A 23,602-nucleotide genomic window follows, 5' to 3' on the forward strand; every position below is an offset into this window, starting at 1 on the left:
AACCTGCACTGTATTGGACAATAACCTTTCACATCAAACCAAGTGGATTCAGTCAGTAGCAATACTTAAATCAAGGGACTTGCACCTGCTCTTAACTTTTCACAAGCGGTATGCAGACACTGGGATAGTCACAGAAAAGTAGTCCACATTTTGTCTGTGCCCCCAACAAGAGCTAAGACATCCACTGTATAGATCTTTGTGGATGAATGCAATCTAGGCACTTACATTATCCTTAGCACAAGAAGAGCTGAGTGGCTCAGAGGAATTATTTGGTATAATATATTATTTGGTGATGCACCACTGCCTAGAAACCAGAGATTCACAGCTGAAATTCTATAGAAACAACACATTTTTCCCTGCTATCAGTTCACACTACTTTTGGCCACCAATAGTCATACTGGCATGTACGCTGTGGGTGTAGTTTTTTTCTCCCCGGCAGGTGGGGGGAGGGAAGAAGAAGAGAAGAGCAGGTAGAATTAGTCACAAGTGGTCCACACAATTCCCTGTGACTAATAATTAGTCTGCTTTAACATGCAACAAAGATGTCACACTTGGAGGTGCTTTCAAACAGGCAAGCTGGCCAGCAGGGGCTAATGGAACAAAGCCCTACTAATAAAGCCACAGCGGTCAGCTATTTGAGAAATACTTGTGGAAAGGCTGTGCTACAGTAGCGCTTGCTGACTGGTATGTCTACAGCTGCTGCCACCTTTGACAGTCACTGGAGTCTGGTTCTACAGCACCTGAACTAGCGATCTATGAAGAGCAATGAACATAGGTTGCTGTACGGTCAGCTGTATTCAGCACTACCAAAGCAGAGCATTAGGTACCTGCAGTTAGTCCTTTCTTGCTACAAACACTCCTGCTTCTTGCGGGCCAAAGTTAAGAGCAATGGTGCTCAATCTAGTCTGCAGACTACCCCAGAGCAGGAGCTCAGCAGCTCTGTGTCCACTGGGATAAGGGCCAGACTACATATTCAGTACTGGGGGGACAGCTACACAGTGCGGGGAGAGAGCACTAGGGGTTGCCGAAGCCCTGCCAAGCCACCCAGCCCTGGGCACAGAAGCCAGCTCAGCACAGGGACCACAGCTGTTTGTGACACAGCAGGCACCCAGACTCATTGCTTTAGGCTGCCAAGCCCTGGTGACTCCCAATGACAGGAGACATTCTGCCCAGGGATGCTAGGGTTGGAAGGTGCTTGGATCTGCTTCAGGATGGGCACCAGTGCTTGGAGAAGAATTAACTCAGGGACCAAGTGAGCCCAGCCCACTCTTCCTTTCCTGGGGCCATGGCCACTATTCCAGCCCTGGATCCTGCACCAACTACAGCTCCACTAAGGACATGGGGCTTCCTGGGTTGCTGCTGCTCCATCCTTGTGACCTACTGTCACCACTGCCCAGTGCAGGCCTGTGCTAGAGGTAGTCATTAACAGTCTTGCTGCCCACAGCAGAAGGCAGGGGTCAGACATGCCTCAGGCTCTGCATCACATCCTTGGATTCTGCCCACGAAAATGCCAGAGCTAGAGGCTACAAGGGAAACCTGGGGAAAGATGCTGGTGCCCAGCCAAAAGCCAGTACCCTCAGGCCCCACCTCGACACATTTACAGTACCTGACAAGAACCAAACCCGGTTGCATACCCAGCAGCAGGCCACCTCCCTCCCCATCAGAGGGGAGTGGTGTCCCATGATGCAGCCTGGTCACAAATGCCAGGTCAACTACTCTAAAATATAGAGCAGAATTAGAGGGTTGGGCTGGGGAAGGGAAAAATATCTGATAGGAAAAAGGGAAGAGGTCTGTGTACATCCTTACCCTGGCTAGGAAGAGCAAGAGGCAAGCTACAAGGTAGAATTATTCTCAGCCTGGGAATAAAGAGGTTTAATGTTCCTGAGAAGGTAGAAAATGGACTGGATGACAGGTCAGGTGCCTGGTTAAGTTGGCAGGAGAAATGGAGGATAGGAGTAAACTGGTAGCAGATGTATAGGGCGGGCAGGCGGTAGCAGGGGATGGCAGAAAAGAGTAACATTTATAGGGGAGATGTTCAGACCAAAGAGATCACTGTGCACAAAGAGCAAACGTGCTCTTTCCTTTCCTGTCCTTTAAAATGGCCTCAGGGCTTCATTCTGAAAGGGGAAGGCAGCATCCCCTTTATCAGTTTGCATTACCCTCCAAAAAAACACTTCCCCGTTTGACACTTACTCATCACCAAAACAGACAGTTTTTCACTTTCAAACTGAATTAACCATCGGAGAAAGGAGGTAGGGCTTGCCACCTGCAGCCCTGACAGTTACTCTGGCCAATAAAAGCAGCACTGCCTCCCTGATACAGTTCAAAGCTTCCTTGTTTGCATCCTGGTAGTATAGAATTTCAAATTTAGAAACTTACAGTTCACAAGGACAATCCTTCTTCCCTATGCCCCACCTCCCTAATTCAAGGCTTGAGACAAAAAAAATAAAAATGATACACATTAGCCAGATTCTTTGCATCACACATGTAGACTTTAACCATTTGTTCTCACCTCAGCAGGTTTCTTTTGTTCATTTGATGGTGTTTTTGATTTGCTCCTGTACTTAGAACAAGAAGAAAAGGATGTGGAAGGACCTGTTTCAAGACAAACAAAAAATGTTTTATTTCTTTATTATTTTTAAAGAGCTTAGTTTGTAACCCACTGAATTTCACATAAGTTCTCCATAAATGACAAGGCACTTTAACTACCAAGAAATCATCTTTCTAAAATAGCTGCATGCAAAACATTCTCATGAAATCTGTAGATCTGATCACAATGCCTGCTATTTGTTCTTTCTGAGACTAGAAAGAATGATACACTGATCACGTGAGAGCACCCTACTTGGCCTGACATGCACAAAGTCCAAGTAAAAGGGAAAGTGCCCTTTTACACTTCCCATTCCATAAAGGCAATAAGTAAGAAAGGGTAAGAAGTACAGGAAGTCTGTTGAAGGAGGAGAGAATAAAAAACCCAGTTCCAAGAATAAAGGAGAGACTACAAAAACAAAATAATGTTAAATTAAGCTGCCCTGGCGCACAAGAGTTATGATACAATACCCTGACAACGTATGGCAATTTTCATTGGGATGCTGGGTCATTGTGTGAAACATTTATTAAATCAAAAGAAAAAATACCGTTTCATTACCTAGAAAGTATAGATGGGCATTGTACTTTACAAAAACTGATAAAGTCCCTGTCCCAAAACATCTGTGTATGCCAATGTAATAGAAAATGCAACAACTAGGGATGCACCAATAGGGATTTTGGGGCCAACACCAAGAGCCGTTTTTTTAGGCGGCATATAGGCCAATAGTGATCCGATTTCTGATATAGCATGGAGAGCTGTGTGCAGCTGGTAAGTCTGTTGTGGTGGAAGGGGAAGGGGGAGGGAAGGGGCATGGGGGGGCAGATCAAGGCCCTCATGGTGAGGGAGGGAGTGGGGCTGGGGCAGGCGCTGCCCACCCAGGGCAGGGTGGGGCACAGAGCTGCAGCTCATCCAGCGGGCTCAGGAAGGGAGGGGGGAGTGGCTCCCACCACTGCACACACCCCAGGAGGGCACGGGGGGGAGGTGTGCCCCCAGGTCTTCGTGGGGCAAGGCAGGGTGGACTGCAGCCAGGCTCTTCCCAGCAGGGGCTGGGTCGGGCTGCGCTTGGGGTGGGCAGTGGAGTCACTGAAAGGGGGCTACGGGGAGGCTGCAACCCCCCCAAAATTTGCCATAGACCCCTCAGCCCCTCCTCCCAACACCAACACCGCCCACCCCAAGCACAGCCCAGCTCAGCCCCCACCAGGAAGAGCCCAGCGCAGCCTCAACCCACAGCCGGGGCCCATCCCACACAGATCCCAGGGGGCACCCCCAGTGCCCTCCCAGGATGCACGCAGCAGCAGGAGCCACCCCCCACTGGACAAGCCATAGCTCTGTCCTGCACCCCACCCCAGGGGGTGTTGATCTGCCCCCCACCACCTCTTCCCTCGCACCACAACAGATTTACCAGCTGCACACAGCTCTCCACGCTGCCAGGCTGTGCTCCTCACCACCTACATACTGCGCTGAAGCTGCGTGCATGCACAAGCCATTTATCAGCCAAATCAGGCCCATTTCTAAGACAGCCAATTTTCTTTATCTCGGTGCCAATCCAAGATCAAACCAATGTATCGGTACACCTCTAGCAGCAACCAACCAAAGTATTCAAGGAATCGTCAAGACATACATTATTACAAATGCTTGGTAACCAGTCTTACCACTTCAGGAAGTTTCAATCCTTAAAGCTGATCTGTAGGATGAGGGGGCAAAGGAAGCAACTCTGTATGGAGCAGCTGACATTTATTTAATGCCCAATTAATATGGTCTAGACTAGGGGCACACCAATAAAGATGTTCTTGGCCTATACCAATAGCCAATTACCACAGGCAGGAGAAAAAATTATTGGGGGGGGGGGGGGCACTGAGTGTGTAGACATGCACACACATGCCCCCCCCAGCAGGTAAATCTGTGGGGGAAGGAGAGGGCAAATCCAGGCCCCAGCAGCGAGGAAGGGAGCGGGGCTGGGGCAGGCCTTGGCCACACCGCATTCCCTGCCTGCCCAGCAGCAGAAGGCACAACTTGCTACCACCACTGCTGCTGGATGGGCAGGGGATGCGCGGCCCAGAGTGCAGCTCCCAGGGCAAAGGCAGAGTGGAGAGCCCCAACCTCAGTGGGCAGCCTGCCTCTGCCCCATGCACAATCATGCCTCCCCTAGGGGTGTGACAAGTGGCAGGGAGCTGCCCGCGCCTCCCCCATACTCTGTGCCCCTGGACGAGTCACCCATGGCTCCATCCTACTCCCTGGAGTCCCATTCACCACCCTGTCTGGGCAGCACCCCCAGCCCCTACCCCACTCCCTCCCTCACCATTGAGGTCTTGGTCCCCCCACCATGCCCCTTCGCTCCCCCACACCCTTTCCCCTCCACAGACATACTTGCAGGGGCACCACAGTCCACGCTGCCTGGCTGCATTCCTGGCCACATGCATGCTGCGGTTGCACGCATGCATGCAGCGCTTGGGGGCCCCAGCCAGATGGCATATTATATTTCTCAGTGACATTACTGTCTACACCAACCAAAAAAAGCTGATAATGTTACTTTTCCTTTTATCAGTGCCAATCCAATAAGCAACCCATATATCGGTGTACTTCTAGTCTAGACACACTTCACATAATAAAAATAATCCTGAAGTACACCAGTTTAAAGTATCTCATCTCAAATCGCTCAAATGGTTCTCTACTTCTGCCATCACAAGTCCTCCTTTGAGACACTGTGGGAGCAGAAGACCACTTTATAGATTTGCTTTGTAAATCAGTATTTGGTTAAAAAATCAACTAGTAAAAGGGGAAGGATGTATACATTTATACTTAAATTTTGCACTAGACTCAAACTCTCCTCCTGAAATTCTTAATCATCTCTAACAATAAAGCTCATAATACTGAAGTCTAGAGGAAGCAAAAGGCAAATAAATCAAACTTAAAACAAACAAACAAACAAAACGATTACAGGAGATAAAGCAGTTTACCCTCAAACTATAAAAGGAAACCACAGGGGGTGACAGACCAAGCAAAGACTAGTATGTATTACTTACTCTCATTGTCTGAACTGTCACTGGTGCTTAGATGCCTGTGGCGTTTCATCCTGACGCATCCTAAAGAGAAAGAAAAAAGTTGATAGCAACCATTCCATGAGACGAGCAAAGTCTATGTGTATCCTGCTGGTTCACAGGACAGACAAGGCCAGGCTCCTCTTTCCAAGTATCAACATCCTTTGCATTTTGCCACTAAATTCTGTTAATGTAAACTACTCTATGAATCTCAGTTTGCACTTTTACTTATGAATTTACAGTAGATACCTACTGGACTGCACTGTGATTAGAAAGAGTACAATTATATAAAAAAAAATTAGAAGCAAGTTCAAACTGCCAGCTCATTCTCAAAAAGCAACTAAGGCTGTTCCATGAGACTCAGTGTCCCATCTGTTCAACCAAAAGAGTTGCCATGGTGGCAGTTGCTAACTGAGAAATGGGTGGAGGCTCAGAAATAAGATGACTTTATAAATGATGCTGGGAGATGAGCATAGCCACCTTCAAATAATAAAATACTGTATGCCTATGTAAATATATAAAGGCATATTTATATGGCACATTTTAGATATAAAAAGTACAAAACACATGTAAGAACAGGTCACTTAAATTAGTAGATCAGAATTTTATTAAAAGATAATCTTGGATACCAGAAATGCCCTTTGAAAAGTGTACAAGTAATCAATTGAAGGTGTTAAATAATTACTATGACCCCACTACTAATTTGATAAATCAGTCAACTGATACATTTATTTTTAAAATGTTTTACACACAAATATAAAGATTAAGGGAGAGGAAGGAAAAATCTAACCGAAAAGGAGGAGTCAGCATAAACCTAAATACACTTTTAAAGGTCTGTATGCCCAAGCGAAAGCTATTTTTACATCTGCCTCCTATAATACATACAAAACATTAGGGCATTTTGTTAAATACAATGAAATGGAAAGGAAAAGTTCCATAGGTTTGAAAGAACAAGTGGGTAGATGGAAAGAAGGGGAAGGGATGCGTTTCTAGTGGCTAAGCACCATTCAGCAAGAATAAGCATGAAGTCTTTTTTTTTTTTTTAAATGGAAGAGACAAGGATAGTAGCTCGTGAAATTTTAGGGACCTTGGATATCTGCACCTCAATAACATAATTGCTCACCGAGCTTAACTGAAAGGTATAATAATACATAAACACGTTTACTGTACTGGAAATGGTTCTCCATGCCTGACACTAAATGAGACTTCCTTCCTATAAAAACTAATGAAAATGGAGCAGTGAAATTTGTATTAACACTTCACATTAGGGTTCAATGGCTCTTGAGAGTATCCAAAAATCCATGGGACAAACAGGGTTTCCAAATGAGGAGAGCCTGTTTGAAATAACTACAAGGAAATTATTTAAGTACTACTTCTAGCAGAATTGTTACATTTATTGGAAATTTTCCACCAGTTTTATGTTTAAGTTTTATGCTTGAATTTACAAAATCTATTTTTAGATGTCCTTTTGTAGCACCTTCTCTTTAAAAAGAAGTCTTTTTTGTTGTTTTGGTTTTTTTTAAACACAAACTAGGATATTTTTAAGGTAAGAACACAGAGACTTGAACTTGAAGCAGCATTTGTACAACTCTGCACAGTAATAGACAGTGCTTATTTCATTACAAGCCAGAACAAGGCACAGTTGCTAGCAAAGTTAATATAACAACAACACATGCCCCAGAGTAATATTCCTAAACATAGTTATGAACTGCACAGTCTTGGGAGGAAAAACTAAATCAGACCTCTGTATTTTTCAGGCTTTACCCAATTCTCACCATGGAATGATTTACTTGTTTTAACATTAATTAGCCTCAGATGGCTCTACACAGAAACAACCGGCTGCATATAAGTAGCCACAACCTACCTGAACACCAGATCTTAACATGATGCTGATGGACCAGATTTTCCAGCACTACAGATTTCAGCTATGGACTACGTTGACATCAGTCAGGTCAGGGAACTATCACATGCATCTCTCTGGCTAGGAGAGGGATGGGAGCTAACAAGTGGATGGGTTAGTCAAGCTCCTACTTAAATAAGTTTTGAGGTGTTATGTTTGTAGGGATGCTAGATATAGTGTTAAGTTGTTGGGCAGCTGGCAAGGTGGCTACTGAAAATTACCTCAACCCAGGAGATGGAGTTTAAGGTATTAGTTTTGACCAAACAGGGCCCAAATGAAACCTATCTATTTTTAGACCTTCCTATGTGCCACACTGAAAATCAAAAGAGATGTTCGAGCCTTTCCAAATTAAGAGAGTAGGTTCCCAGTGTGACAGGGTGGTCTCTGAAGCAGCCGCTCAGCTTTCGAACATGTTCCATTTGGTTGAAGTCCCCCAGGTTGTTGAACTACTGGCTATGTTACAAAACTTCTCTTTTTAAGGAGGCAAGTGTTAAAGTGATCATTCTAAGGATGTATTAAGCATTAAATCTTTTAGTAAAAGTGAAATAAGGAGTGTGATTGCATGCTCTTCTGTTCCCATGAGCACCTCAAACTTTAAGTAATTGTTTTAAGCTAGGGATATCCAGCTGGAAGCCTCTGGGCTGCACACAGCCTGCAAGGCCTTAACTCACAATCACACTCCCTCCCTACCCCACCACTGTCCCTTGCTGCTGCCACTGGAGTTTCCAAGCTCCCCCTCCCTCTTCCAGCTTCCATGTCCTGCCCCACCCCTTGGTGAGGGACAGAGCAGCCTGGCTGACCAGACCCAGGGGACTTGCAGGGCATCCATATGATGCAACAGTGGGGAGGCTGCAGCCAGGGATGGCTCCTGTAACGTGTGGGCTGGAGAGACCTGTGGCACCCAACAGCTGGGGAGTTGAACAGACCTGTTCTAAAGCACTGAAAGCTTGGGATTCACACTTTTTATCCATTACAAGTCTTCAGAGACAGTTATAAAGCTGTCTTGCGGCTGTGCTACAAAATAAAGCTGTTTGAAGAGCACAAACATTCAATTAAATCAAGTTAAATGTCATGTTAAAGGATACCATTGTAATGGGGGTAAATCCATAAAGCCTGGACTTGTATGTCTACCTCTAGCACAGCTAGACACTAAGGCAGGAGATAGGAATTTAAATTATAGCTTACACAGAGAAGTGCAAACTGGAGTGGCAAGTTCCAAGAGTAACAGCTACTTTCATTTATAGATTAATCAAAGAGAGCAGTTAAGTGCTGAAGTCCACAGCATACTTCCAATGACAGTTCCATGGTTAAAAGGGATACCTTTTTTTTTTTTTTTGCCTGTTAATTGGATTTTTTGGAGCATGCTTGTAACAGCTAAGGCAGGGGATTTACACCTCTATTACACCAAAGGACTTAGAAAGAAGTCACTAAGGGCATCCCTTTGCAGCAACATAGTTGGATTCCAGTCCAAGTCTAAACTACAACAGCTGTGAACAAAAACCCACACAACTAAACAAAGCAGGCAGATATAAAAACTGCCGCCCCCTCAGCTACCTTGCCACCTAATGCAACAGGAGTTGTGCATATTGCCATGCCACAGTACTGAAACACAAGAAGAATAAAAGTGCTCCCATCTTGGCTGCTCTTTTGCAGCTGAAGTTATTCTGTCTGGATAGTCCTTTGAGGAAACATGTTTTTAGGAGTGAACCTCCTGACTGTACTTGTGTGAGCTCACACGCTGGGACCAAGCCAGTTCCAAGATCAAGTCCATAACTGCAGGGTGACCCTCAGAAAGACAGGCCAAATATCGTATCCCAGTGTGCGTTTAAAATTTGGGCTGCTAAACTAAAGGTCTATAGAAAAGGCTAAGAAATTGCCCCAAGTAACTTGTACAGGAAACATTTTGGCTGCTTACAGATGTAAAAAATTAATTAATTAATAAACCAGCACTTTACTTCAAACTCCATGTATCCCTGTACCAAGCCCAGTGCATGCACAGAAGAGGCACCACATGAGCTGAGCCCAGCTCACTCAACATCTATACAGACTGGGCTCTTTAGTGGGGCCTTTATCTAATAGCTAATTGAATTGGCTTTAGCTCAAAGCACCAAAAAGCTCCGCTGAAGCACCCAATCTAAACAAACCCTGTAAAGCCAGGTCAAACTAACACACTGCTTCTTCCAGTAAAGCATGGTTGTCTGGCAGCACCTATAATTCCCATCTACCACAAAGCATAAAAAAAAAAATATTTTCACCCCAAAAGGGTGACACCTCAGCATGTCTAATTTTCCCAATACCAGTCTTAAGCAACCAATAGAAGTTCTCATAATTCAAATTTCTTTAGGACTTAGAACAAATACCACTACTGAGACCATTTTGATCAAAGTCACCAGTAAACCACTGCCACATGGTTTTTACAAGGAACATGACCTGTAGGTCCAAATCAGTTTGGTGGATGTGACAACTCTAAGGTAATCCCTGAAAGCCATGCATAAGATGCAACATGTTCTGCAAATTTTTAGTGTAGACCTACTCGGGAGTAACTGATGCCTCCTGACCAGGCTATTTACCATAAAGGGTAGGACCCACTGAAAAGGATGAGAAGTAGAAACCAGGTTCCCATGTTTAGGGTCATGGATTTCACCTGAGAAAGGCCTATTTGTCAAAATACTCAGAAAAATATTCAATAGCAAAGAGAATAGCAGAAACTGAAATCAAGGCTGTAAACAAGAACTGCCATGTCCAGAAACAAGAACAAGGAGAACAGCCACAGGTCAGCTGCTACCAGCGAAGAAGAAAGGGAGCCACTAGCATAGTAACCATATATACAAGGCTATAGTCTCCAGCATACTGGGATTCCCCCTGACCACCCCTCCCCAAATCTTTACCTGCAAAAAACAAGTTGTAAATCTACTGTCAAAAGTTATTAGTTGAGTCACTGCAATTAGTAAGATTACCACAATCTTTTTCTAACCTTGTAACATCAAATTGTAATATGCAGTACATGTCAACACAGAAATTTCACCAAAAATACAGAGAAATAATCACACTTTTTTCTTTAGTTTGGCCTCAGCTATTAATATATTCCATACTGGATAAAAGACCTTTTCTTCCCATACTTCAAGAAGGGTTTTCTGTTCAAAAACAAATTTAGAAGGCAGTCTCAGCCATGGACATTAACTTTAACACGCATGCCACTAAATGGTAAGCAGTCAGAGGTAGAATAAATGTGCAAACAGAACAACATGGAAGCACTCCCCAGATGAGAGGGACAACACTGGGCCCTTTCTAAATATTGTTACCTCTTACTCACACAAGTTTTGATCCTACTTAGAGAAATCCTACTCTGGATTTTGAGTGTTTACTTTTGCTCTCAGAAGTGTTTAATGGATCCAAAGATCATGTTATTAAGCAGAGGTGTTATTAAGTTTGAAAACCGAACAATAGTGCAAAGTAAAGAGGGCATGGGGGATGCAGCCACTAAATGAAAATCTCACCTTCTCAATCTCCCGACTTTTGCATAATGAATAAGCCATAATAATCACAGCTTTGGCTGTGAAAACAAAAAGCATGTGTAGTCATCAGGACTAAGTCATTAAAAAATTGAAAGAGAACACATTTAACAGGACTATTATTTAACAACAGAAGACCAAGTGGAGAGGGGAAGAGGCGGGAGGAACAGCTGACAGTCAATCAATTGTAGCATAACACTCAAAGGGCCCCAGCACAGACAGCATGAAATCTCACCACTGGGGAACTCTTAAGTGGAAATCACATACAAGATATTCTTGAGGAATGCAAAGAAGGAGTCAGCGCTACAGAAGTTTCCTCAACCATTTTAGTATTTAAATAATATTAACCTTCTGGCCAGCTAAAATGTCCTCTGAAGTGTTCAGTGATTTGCCAGAAGGGGTATCCCCCATGTATATTATTGTAACAGGTCACACCTTGGGGCAGCCAAGTCACCCCCTAGCAGCCACCTGGATTCCACCTTGCTCACCCCTGCTGGCCTCTCAGGGTCCTACCCTTTTGTCTTGCCCTTCTCAATTTGCTTGCGCCCCTGTTCCTGGTCTTGCCCAGGGCAGCCACCCCGTTTCCCAGTGGAGCATGGCAGCGGCAGCAGCTCATTGCAGCAGGTGGGCGGGCTGGCTACTTGGCACATTGCATGACACCCCATCTTGCAAGGGCCTGGCTGCTGGTGGCGATGCCAAGACCATGCAGCACCAACAGGAAGCCGAGGAGGAGAAGGTGTGCTGTGATGCCCTCCCTCCTCAGGCTCCCAGCAGACCAGATAGGATCAACTGCACCCCCCCAACCCTCAACAGCTCGCCAACACTCCCTTAAGTGGCCCTCCAGCCCAAATAATCACCCACCCTGGTCTAGTAAATTCTACTATACAGAATTACAGGCTCAAAAGGTTAACTAATTTAGAGATAAGATAAAAGACAGACATATTTCTAGACACTTGAGACAGGCTTGTGAATGGGAAAAAAAGAAAGTCCAAAATATTGTTTTAAGGTTGGCCCAACTTATGGAAAAACCCATGTTAGGTCATTGGGTAAAGGAGGGGTCTGAAAGCAGGAACTCCTTATTCAAATCCCAGTTCCACCAATCCATAGACTGTAGGCCAGATCATCATGAAGCCTCCTTTACTATGTCATTTTGAACAAAAACACTTGACACCAGTCAATTTCTTTCATAAGGAAACTGGGGATAAAGTGATGTTTACCATGTACTTCAAAAAAGTAATTGCATGTGAAATCTTACTCCTTTTCCTATCCTGAAAATGAAGTAACATTTTTCCTTTCCCTGTACACAAAACAGAATTTTGTGCCTTGGATACTAGAACAGATCTACGCTAGGGAACATCAATCAAACTACTTTGTGCTAAAAAGCAGTAACATCTTTTCTTAAAAAAAAAGTAATAAAATCTAACACTATGAAGACACAAAGCTCATAAAAGAGGACTTTAAAGAAAAAGTGGTTCTTCATAAGTCAGTAGAAAAGAATGTAGTTTCTACCTGGAACAGATCAGCTCATGCTAAGGAATAAAAGCAGAACAGTCTCTCCCCTTTTTTTTTTTTTTTTTTCTTATCTGCATTAAAGAATGCTGGGCTTATTGGCATAGTATGGAAATCAGATGTACTCAATGCCATGGTAGGGTGTTACCAGTGAATTCTAAAATTTCAGTTGCTGCAAATGTGGTACTGATTTAAGCAGGATAAATTCTGAAAAAAAAAAACCTGAGGCTAATGCAACTCACTGATTCATACCAAAATATAGATGGGTATACTGCATCATTCATACACCAATTTGTTTTTTAAAACCCTATAACAAAATCTGTAGTACTGTATTGTATAGGTCATTAGTTTCACAACCAACCACTGATTAACAGGGCCTCCTCCAACTGATTTTCCAAGGCTATCCATAGTGATTTGGGAAAACCTTTTATAATGTAATATTTTTAGAAAAAATATTAAGTCAGAACAGAAGTTTGTGGTTTTAAAAATGACAAGGTTGTTTGGGTAAATGTGATATCTTTTATTAGACCAACTAAATGGTTGGAAAAATTGTTCTTTGCAAGCTTTCAGGCACAAACATCTTTCTTCCAAAAGCTTGCAAAGAATAATTTCTCCAACTATTTAGTTGGTCTAATAAAAGATATCACATCTACCCAAAGAACCTTGTCTGCCTAAGTCACGGGTGGGCAGAATACGGCCTGGGGGCCAGATGCGACCCACCAGGTCATTCTATCCAGCCCGCAGGGCCCCTAAAAAATTTAGAAAATTAATATTTATCTGCCCCTGGCTGCCTATCATGTGGCCTTCCATGGCTTGCCAAAACTAAGGAAGTGGCCCTCCACCCAAAATAATTGCCTACCCTGGCCTAAGTCCTTAGACCAGCACAGCTACAACCAACAACCCTAAAGCATGGTTTTTAAAAATGTAATTCCAATTAAAAAACACACAATCACTATTATTCCTAATGAGCCTGGTGCTGCTTTTCTCCACCAGGTCTCTAAATAAGCACTTAGTGGAATTGGGCCTCCTTGCACCAAATAAATATTCAACTGGAAAAGTTGGACTTGCACCATGCAAGCCGGAAAAGATTTGGAGCCACAGCTCTAGAGCCTATCTATGCAACAGTCTCTCTTTCTGTACCCACTTCACTGTGTTACTAGGCAAAGAAAGACAAAGCAAAGCTTTCTAGTAGCTCAACTCTTCAGTAGAAGAAAAAGGACAACACTGGTGTATACAAGTTACAGGATTTTAGAAGAGAAGTCATGTAGCAATGGCTTTGCCATAGTCAATTAAGACAAGCAACATAAAGGAGTTTGCAGAACACTCCAACTGACTTCACTGATCATTCTTATATAATAGAGTGCTTAGTCTGTCTGTCTGTCTGTAATGCTCTTGAAACACTCTGATTGGTTAGTGGAAAAACAAGTGCAGAGCACAGCCGTGGCAGAGGGATGGAGGGGACAGAGCAGGGGTGCAAGGCCAGCAGCCACTGCCTCTGAGGAGCAGGGCTGGGGGGAAGAGGGTGAGGCCAGCGGTGATGGAGGTGGCGGCAGCACAACAGAAGGGACAGCGAGGCAAGCTCCCCCGCCCCCGTTTCCAGGAGGCGGTGGCACGGGGTGGTGGGTGGCAGCACTCCGTCCCTGCCCCCCACCCAATCATTCTTGACGAGCAATTCTCTAGTATTTACTCTAAGAACCGAAAGCAAAATCTTCTGGGAGATGGCAGCCAAGAAGATAAACCGGGGTTTTCAAGTGAATCAGAGAGGAATAACTGGCTCCAATCCCCCTGTGCACCATCCTCATCCATGGGAAAAGTTCAGAGCAGTCCAACAGCTGCCCTAAAAGTTGGTAGTTTCCCCTCAAGGAGTTAATCACCAGCTAGAAGATAAGTCGATACAGCATGCTTTAGCTACACCTATGATGCTGATGCCATACCTCACAACTGATACTGGGAGTTGTAGGAGGCAATATTGCAGAAACCAGTTAGGCTAGTTCTACATGTTCACGAAATTCACCCACATGGAGAAAACCTCCAGGAGAGATGCAATCAGTTACTCTTTATTATCTGTTTCATAAGATGATAAATTCTGGGCTACCCGACATAAGAGTTAGCAAAAATCTCTAATACTCAAACGCCAGAAATATAAAACTATACCCAGCAAGTACTCGCTCAGCAAGTCCAAGTCTAAAAGCAACACCAGCTTTGACACAAGACAAGGCACTGTTATATTCAATGCGACAGAGCTCTGTCAACTGTCAGGATGTTACACCCGCTGCTGAACAAGAGTGGATAAAGACCCCAATTAAGTGAGGCTGCTCATGAACCCTCCCCATAGGCACACATCCCCAGCAGATTACTATGTGCTCTGCAATAGGACTCTAATTATAGAAATCAGTGACTACTAACTAAAAATAGAACAAACATAAGTTGAACCAAGACAGCAGACTAGACACATTGAAACAACACTTTTTTTTCTATTTTCTGTCTTATTTTAGGTACTTGTATGGCACTCACTGCTATAACTCTCAGTATCAGAGAGCCTCACAATAACCCTGTGAGGTAGGTAGGTCTTACAATACCTACACTACAAATGGGTGAGAAACACATGAAGACCAGTTTGCCCTAGGTCACACAGGAAGTTCCCAACCAGGCAGGTAATTCAAATTCAGGTCTGAAGTCCTACACAACTCTCCTTGCCACTAGGCTACCCTTCTACTATACATACAGCTCGCCATAAAAAAAATATACCTCTATCACCTCACCCCAGGGTACTCTAGGAACTGGCACAAGAGGTCTCAGAAGCCTTTGGCAATAACATATAAAAAGTCATGGGAGACTGACAAGGTACCAGATTGGACCAGAAAAGGTCCAACACAGTGCCCCTCTTTAAATAAAAAAAGATAGACCTAAGGAATTATAGATTGGTTAGCCTAACCTCAACACCAGGGACATTACTGAGGCAACTGATTAAGAAGCTCATTTGCAAACATCTGGAATATAGCTAGATTTCAGAAAGGCTTTTGATGGAGTCCCACATGACTTTCTCAAAAAGAAATTGAAGAAATGAGGACTAGATAAAAACTAATGCAAGGTGACAGATATCCAGCTCAGCAACTGCAAGCGAAGGGTAATTACAAATGGATCCATATCAGAATGGCGTGAAGTTTCACGTGGAATCCCACAGGGGTCTTTCCTGGTCCCAGTCCTGTTCAACGTGTTTAATGATTTGGGAGCTGGAATAGAGAGCTACCTGAGCAAATTTGCAGACCGCGTGAAACTGTGAACAACTGAAAACACACTGGAGGACAGGAACACAATATAAACAGATCCTGATATACTGTAAAGCTGGCCTAGAGTCAACAGGATGAAATTCAGTGTTGACAAATGCAAGGTGCTACACCTCAGAAAGGAAAAAAAAAAAAAAATCAACACACAAATAGAAAAATGTGTGTCAACTGGCTGGATGGCAGTACTACAGAACAAGAGTTAGGAATAAGAAGAAACATTCACTGCAAGTCTTCAGTTTGATGGCACTGCATACTATACATACATTAAAAAAAAAAAGCTAACAGGTTTGGGCTGCATCACCAGAAGCTTTAGGTGTAACACACAGGAGAAGATAGTGTTTCTTTACCTGGCACTGGTTAGGCCTTAGGCCTTGTCTAGAATAAATCTGGAGCTCTGCATTTTTAAAAGGACATGGAAAAGTTAGAGAGGATGCAAAGGCAGGCAGTGATAAAGGGTTTGGAAGACAAGCCATATGAAGAGGAGCTAAAAGTGGCATATTCAACTTTCAGAAAAGGCGAGAGTCTTCAAATATCTGAAGGGCTGTGCCATAAAGAAGAGAAAACTGCAGAGGAGGACACAGCAACACTTTTAAGTTGCAGGAAAGTAGGTTAGATTGGATATTAGGCAGGGGTGGATTAACACATGAGCTAGCAGGGCTTGGGCCGAAGGGCCCCCGAGGACAGGGACAGGGGCTGGGGCCAGGGCCCATCATACTCCCCAGTCTCCAGGAGAAAGTCCTGTGAAGCACTGAAGCTCCATTGCACGTTAAACACGAGGAGCCGGCAGGAGGCAGCAGCTAGGAAATTGTATGACAGCTCCATGGGGACTGCTGAGGTGAGGCAACAGCAAGGGTCCCCACCATCCCTGCCACTCACTGCCCAGCTGGTCTCTCTCCCCCATCCTTGTAAGGAGCCCAATCCTGGCCTCCCTCCCTCCCAAGAGTCTGGTCTCAGGCAGACAGCTCAGGATGGGCTGCCAGTGTGCATGGAGTCCCCTTGCAATGCTGGAGCCAAATCCACCTGGTCAGAGACACTGCGTGGAGCTCCCTCATGGCTGACGCAGGGGAAGAGGAGGGACCAGGAATCCAAGCATGCTGGAGCCTGGCTGGTGGGCACATGCCACTCACAGCAGAAGTGTGTGTGCATGCACCCCCAAACCACACCAGACCCCTTCACAGGGCAGCGTGCAGTGCTTTAGTCTTGCTGCCAAGGGCTGCTTTGGGGTGCAGAGAAGGGAAATCCTGCTGCCCCCGGGATGCTTCTTACAGTTCGAGTCAAAATAATGTTGCCAACAGAAAGGGGCCTGCATCTCTCCCAAGCAATGGTGTGGGTACACACACACACAGAGAGAGAGAGAGAGAGAGATTGTGTGTGTGTGTGTGTGTGTGTGTGTGTGTGTGTCACACACACAGAGAGAGAGAGAGAGAGATTGTGTGTGTGTGTGTGTGTGTGTAGCAATATATCTATACATTTTGGTTACATAATTATGCGATGGTAGCATTAAAATACAGGTGTCATTGGTATATAAAAGAGACCTTTACAGTATATGAAGATTAGCACATGTTTAATGTTTCGGGAAAGATAAAAAAAATTGAAATGTATTGCATGGGCCTACTGCTTTATTTTAATTGCAAGAATGACTAACAGCAATCCTAGACTCATACTTCAGGCTATCAGTGTGGCCTGTATTTTTTGTAGTAGTTTACTGTACTGTAGGTACAATGTAAAATGTGTATTTAAAAAAAAAGCAGATCAAACAAGAGTCTACATGACCACAAAACTAAAACAGTCCTTTCGTGTTATTATACATTTATGGCGATCCCATGCATCCGAGTCATTTTCCTAAGGCAATTGTTTTATTCAGTTCTGTGTGTAGCAAAACAGAGTAGTTAATTTTGACATCACATGTTGTGCTTTATTAATGCACCGTGTAAACATTTAACAGGTCTGTTTATTAATGCTTTTTGATACATTCATGTTTATTATAATGGGGTGTGGGAGGCCTCCAATTTTCTGTTTGCCCAGGGCCCCAGTAAATCTTAATCTGCCACTGATAAAGAAAAATGTCTTCATTGTTAGAACAATTAGACAATAAAACAGATTGCCTAGGATAGTTGTGGCATCTCCTTCATTCAGTTTTCAAGGACAGTTTGGATAAGTATAGGTCAGGAACGGTCTAAGAGAATCTACACCTGGAGTGTGCTGGAAAGTGCAATAGCTGCAAGCCCTGCAGCCCACCACAACGTGGATCACTGGGAGATCGTGAGAAGAGCTTTGCAGTCCAAAGCAGGTAGTTATTGGCGAGAACTATGCTCCACAGTAGAAATATAAGAGAGAGTTCCACAATCTAGAGTCGTTACAAGTAGGCTTAGTTACAAATAAATAAATAAATTAATTAATTAATTAATTAATTAATTAAAAGGAGCTGCAATAAGTTTATTGAGGGGATTCAGAAAGGGGAGTTCTGGCTCTCGACTAGAGGGTGTGACTGATGTATGGAGTTGTTCACTGTTGCCAGGGTGCAGAACAGAGTAGCTGTTTGGTTTATCCCATGCTTCTGGGCTTTGCTAGTTGCCAGATGGAGCCAGGAAGAACTTTTATCCCTTCCTGTTATCCCCGTTTTATCCCTTTCTGTATCAGGGATTTTTTAAGTTTGTTTTCCACAGAAGCATTTGTCATTGGCTGGGGATTTTGACTGGTGTGGGCCAGTGCTGCTGCTGGAACTAAAACCCCAAGGTTCTGTAGAGGAGCAAAGATAATTAGCTCATGTACACTGCCATGTAAATGCAATTATTCTACTTCCACTCCAGAGGTATTAGGATGCAAACTTAGCTGTCATGCCTGGCAAGAGGATCACAAAGGCAGTAGCTAGTGAAGCCATGCATAGGGTTTGGAGGAAGCTGGTTGCAGGCATCACATGATGCTGAGCAGGACCTGGAGCTGGGCCACAGGAACACAAAGGATGAGAACCAATGTACTAGAGTACTTATTATCAATCCTCTGTGATGTCAGTACAAAGCCAGCAATAGTTCTCTTAAATAGAGAAGTAGGTAAATTAACCAGGCAAGGGAAAAAAAATCTGGGTATTCTTAACCTTTTCATAGATTCATAGATGTTAGGGTCGGAAGGGACCTCAATATATCATCGAGTCCAACCCCCTGCATAAGCAGGAAAGAGTGCTGCGTCTAGATGATCCCAGCTAGATACTCATCTAACCTCCTCTTGAAGACCCCCAGGGTAGGGGAGAGCACCACCTCCCTTGGGAGCCCGTTCCAGACCTTGGCCACTCGAACTGTGAAGAAGTTCTTCCTAATGTCCAGTCTAAATCTGCTCTCTGCTAGCTTGTGGCCGTTGTTTCTTGTAACCCCCGGGGGCGCCTTGGTGAATAAATACTCACCAATTCCCTTCTGTGCCCCCGTGATGAACTTAAAGGCAGCCACAAGGTCGCCTCTCAACCTTCTCTTGCGGAGGCTGAAAAGGTACAGTTTCTCTAGTCTCTCCTCGTAGGGCTTGGTCTGCAGGCCCTTGACCATACGAGTTGCCCTTCTCTGGACCCTTTCCAGGTTATCCGCATCCTTCTTGAAGTGTGGCATCTGCTGATGCACGATAAAGTGCCATTGGCTTTTCTGATGGCTTCGTCACACTGCCAGCTCATGTTCATCTTGGAGTCCACTAGGACTTCAAGCTGTTTTTAAGACAAACTAAATAAAAGCTAAGCATACACACTTTACATTCATCAAAAAGTACTAACCACGAACCCTTCCTTCTCTGCTAGAACCCAAGAAATAAATTACTGAAAGGGAAGAGGAAAAAAAGAGTAACTTGAATGGTTCAAGGAACCCAAGTAATTTAAACACATCCTTTCTTTGCAGTGCAAATGTTCAAGTCCAGACAAAGGAGTATTAATAGTCCAAACACCAGACAATGTAGGATCACTAATGTAACCAGCTCTGTACATACAAAAAGATGTTTGACTCTTAATCACTTCCTAGAATATCATATTTGCTACAAAAGCTGAAAGTGTGCTCCATCCATGGGTTTCAGAATTGTTTTAGGAAAAAGGACAAGTAGGTAGACTTTTTTTAAGCGTTCCTTGTCATTTTACCAGTGTGCCACTAAGATGTGGAGCCACACAGAGCCATCCGCATTCCTATTTCCCCTAGTAGCATCAGAGTTCAACAAGAACAGCCCACACACTTCCACTGAAGAACTTGCTTCACATGTTTCAGGCCGTCTTTCAGAAAGTGAGAAAGAGAATGCTACAAAGAACACACAATAACAAGAAAAAAAAAGGCCATGATAGTTCTAGTCTGAAAAGAAAAAGTACATACAAGGATTTCCCTCGACTCAAAAGGAAAAAAAATCAAGTCTCCAGATTTGACAGCGCACTAGTTAAGACAACAAGCTTTATAGCTAAGATTTTTATAAAGCAAACGTTCTTGGATAGTAGCATTTTTTTTAATTGCATGAGCTTTAGCTTGGTAACAGATGGCTAAGCAAAACATTTTTCTTTTAATTTATACCCACTTAATTATTCCTCCTTGTTTTTCTCCAAGACTATCACTCTGGGAATATTAGATTTCTTTAACTTTTGGGAAATGTTATAAATAATTATCTACTCAGTTCCAGGCCCACTGTTTAAGAATCCATAACACTGTTTCCTCTAGGTATGATATTTCTATTCATCCAGGTTAGGATAATTGGCATTTTGTTCTCCAGTGAGATATTATCAGTCTATTATCTCAAACATTTCCAAGAAAAATCTGAATTGATCCCATTTCTCATCCCCACTTACACAGGAATAACTCAAAATATACAGTCAATATTAACTGTTGCATGTTTGTATTTGAAAGCTAAAAGGTAGTTTAAACACTTGCTCCAAGAGAGCAACTACGAGTATGGTCCTAACTGACACACTACAATTTTTAAGTGGCATCTTACTAATGAGATCTATTTTGAGGGTCATGTTTTCCTGATTCCAGTGGGGGAAGGAAGGGACAATGAAGATTTACAGTACTTTACTGCTGTTAGCACTTCGGAGACCATTTAAAGAAAAAAAAAAAAAAAGATAAATTAGATTCAGTCTTAGTTCATCAAAACATTACTCATGAATTTACCATGTAAAATCTGTTATGGCAGTGAGACTGCATATGAGCAGACTAGGAAGTAATAAGCATATCTGAGGTAGAAGTTATTGAGATAATACCATTTTATACTCTCTGTCAAAACAGAAGCACACCGCAGCACTTAGAAATAGTAGCCCTAAAATATAGAAGTCTGCACTCTTTGCTTTGCTCCCTGTAGTTCGAGCTGCAAGTTAAGTGCCTAGACATCAGTATCATTTTCCCCAACAGTCAAAAAGCAAAAGTAAGCAATATTTTGTCAGGGCAGGATTTTGGTCTCACTCACACTCGTACAGATACGACAGAGAAAACAATTCTGTCCAGCATGCAGGGCTCCAACAAGGCTGAATAATTAGATACACTCATAGCAATGTTGACACCAGATCCTCAGAGCAGTGGCTTCGTATTTTAATCCTTTTAAGTATCTTTCAGAAGGGGAAGGGGTTGGAGAGCTGAAAAATGCATTTCAGAAAACACATATGCAGGCTACAAAAAGTTTTGCCTCCTAATAAAAAAATTCAACTGTCCCAAAATTGAAGGAAACTGATTGCATGGTATCTGAACATCTGCAAGAACTTTATCTTAACACGTAATGGAGTGTCAGGTTTCAGACAAAATACCGTATTTACTTGTACACAACATGAGATGTCGTCCATCCGTCCGTCCCCCACATACACACACATTTAACAAGGGGGAAAGCCTCAACTTGGATTTGAGTACTAGAACTGGGGCCAGACCTGTTGCTGCTACATGGTTGGGGCTGGGGTGCCTTGAGGGGGCACACACCAGGGGAGAGCACAAGAGACTATACAGTGTGTGTGATCAAGAGAAACAGAGGAGGACTGCAGTGGGCAGCAAGGTAGGAAGGGGAGCTGCTGCATCTCTGACTTTGGCTAGGGGCCAGAGCCAGAACCACCACACAGAGTAAGCAGTAGGAAGGGGGACGCAGTAGCCAACAGATCTGGCCAGGCACTGGGATGGGGGGAGCAAGAATGGGGACAAGCAGGAATGAAGCTGCCTGTCGTCCCCTCCAACCCCCCACCAACTTGCCCCCTGCTGCTACTTTCCCTGATGCAGAGGAAGGATGGGGGTAAATTTAAGACAACCCCCCCCCCAATAATTGGATTCTATACATGGAAAATTGTAACATATAATTTTCCATGTATAAAAAGTCTATTGAGGGGTCATCTTAAATTCAAAGTCCTCTTAGATTCGGGCGAATAGAGCATATAGCCAGCTCAACATAAGCAATCTCCACGTGGAGATGAAAACAGAATAGGAAGGGAGGTAAAAGAAGCCCATTAGGGCTATGACTGTTCCTGGAGAGTATAATCAATATTTGCCAATATAGTTTAGACATCAGAAGTGATGCATTTCTCAAACAACTTACTAGAAGCCAAAGACCTGACTGACAGCACTAATTCCTACCAAAACACTAATACTTCCAAATACTACTCAAAGTAAATTTTGACTCAACATATTAGGCATCTCTCATAGTACACAAGGAGAGAGGCAAGCTTCTCTCTATTCCAAAAAGCCAAGACACAGACAAACTCTGAAAGCTCTTAAAATATATCACACCAACCAAGTCCAAGGAAACAGAATCAAGAATGAGATTTCAGTTCTCATGCACTTCCTGCATCTATCATATCAAATCCCATCTGATAGGTAAAAAACTACCTATTTCTCCCTCCAAGTACTTAGGTCAGTGCCACAGATCAGAATCCTCAGTTTACTATTGGAACATCTGCAGATTAGGATCCAATATTTAACAGCTGCTTTCGTGGTTTCCTTTATTTTAAATCTACAAAATGTTTCATTTAGACCTATATACCTTCTACAGTCTAGTACTTTTCCAGTAACAAGTATTTCAATAAAATCAGTTCCTCCTTCACTTACATGCCAGAACATGAGGTATGTCTTTTTCTCTGCTGATAGCACCATAAGCACCTAAAAAAAAAAAAAAAAAAAATGAACGAAGTGCCATTTTAGGGGATATGAATGACATCGGGAGTGGTGGCATGAGCTACAATTAAGGTTTTGGCAGAAGTGTGAAGGATGTACTGATTTTGTTTTTATATATATTTTTTTTTTTTAAATCAAATTTTACAATCTAATATCAATGAAAGCCCTAATTACTTTAGGTTCTCCATTTAAGAAAGTTCTGCTAGAATAAATAAAACATGATTTATTCTTACAGAAAAGTGTACAACTTGAACAAATAAATATTGTTTCCTTAAAAATGAGCAAGAAAACAAGTAAGTATCATATTTAAAATACATTATATTGAGCAATTAAAATGGAGCTATTTTGTTGTACTAAATTTTGGCATGAATGGTAACAGATTTTTGTAGTAATTATACTGGTATACTCTCAGATAAAAGTCAGAAATATGAAATGCAGGGTACCCGTTTTCGATATCTATAGATTTATTCAGCTGACAAAAGGGTTCGCCTCTGCTAACAGAAAATGAATCTTTTTCAAGGGACTGATTACTGCTATTAACTGGATCTCTGGATTAAAACGCGCATAAATTATATTTGACAAAAAATAATATAGACAGCATGGACTATGCATTCCCCAATATTTTTTTTGCAGGCTTCTCCTTTCAGGCAGTCCCAAATACCTTACTTTCCTTCATATGGA

The 23,602-nt window shown here is 43.2% G+C and overlaps 1 protein-coding gene across 6 annotated transcripts in view; it reads right to left on the reverse strand.

Moving 5' to 3' along the window:
* The window catches only part of JADE3 (jade family PHD finger 3), a 97,890-nt gene that overhangs the window by 53,984 nt on the left and 20,304 nt on the right, over positions 1-23,602 (reverse strand). For 3 of the 6 annotated variants that reach the window (XM_019485130.2, XM_006277453.4, XM_059720953.1), the window contains 2 exons: positions 5,611-5,670; positions 2,513-2,595 (listed from right to left, as the gene is read on the reverse strand). In XM_019485130.2, the coding sequence (XP_019340675.1) occupies positions 2,513-2,595; positions 5,611-5,659 (132 nt within the window). In that variant the 5' untranslated portion in view covers positions 5,660-5,670. Of the gene's footprint in view, positions 1-2,512; positions 2,596-5,610; positions 5,671-22,855; positions 22,907-23,602 lie in introns of those variants that run through there. The other 3 variants (XM_019485129.2, XM_059720952.1, XM_019485131.2) reach the window with 2 other exon arrangements.

The sequence above is a fragment of the Alligator mississippiensis genome, chromosome 1 (assembly GCF_030867095.1).
Source record: "Alligator mississippiensis isolate rAllMis1 chromosome 1, rAllMis1, whole genome shotgun sequence".
NCBI lineage: Eukaryota > Metazoa > Chordata > Crocodylia > Alligatoridae > Alligator > Alligator mississippiensis.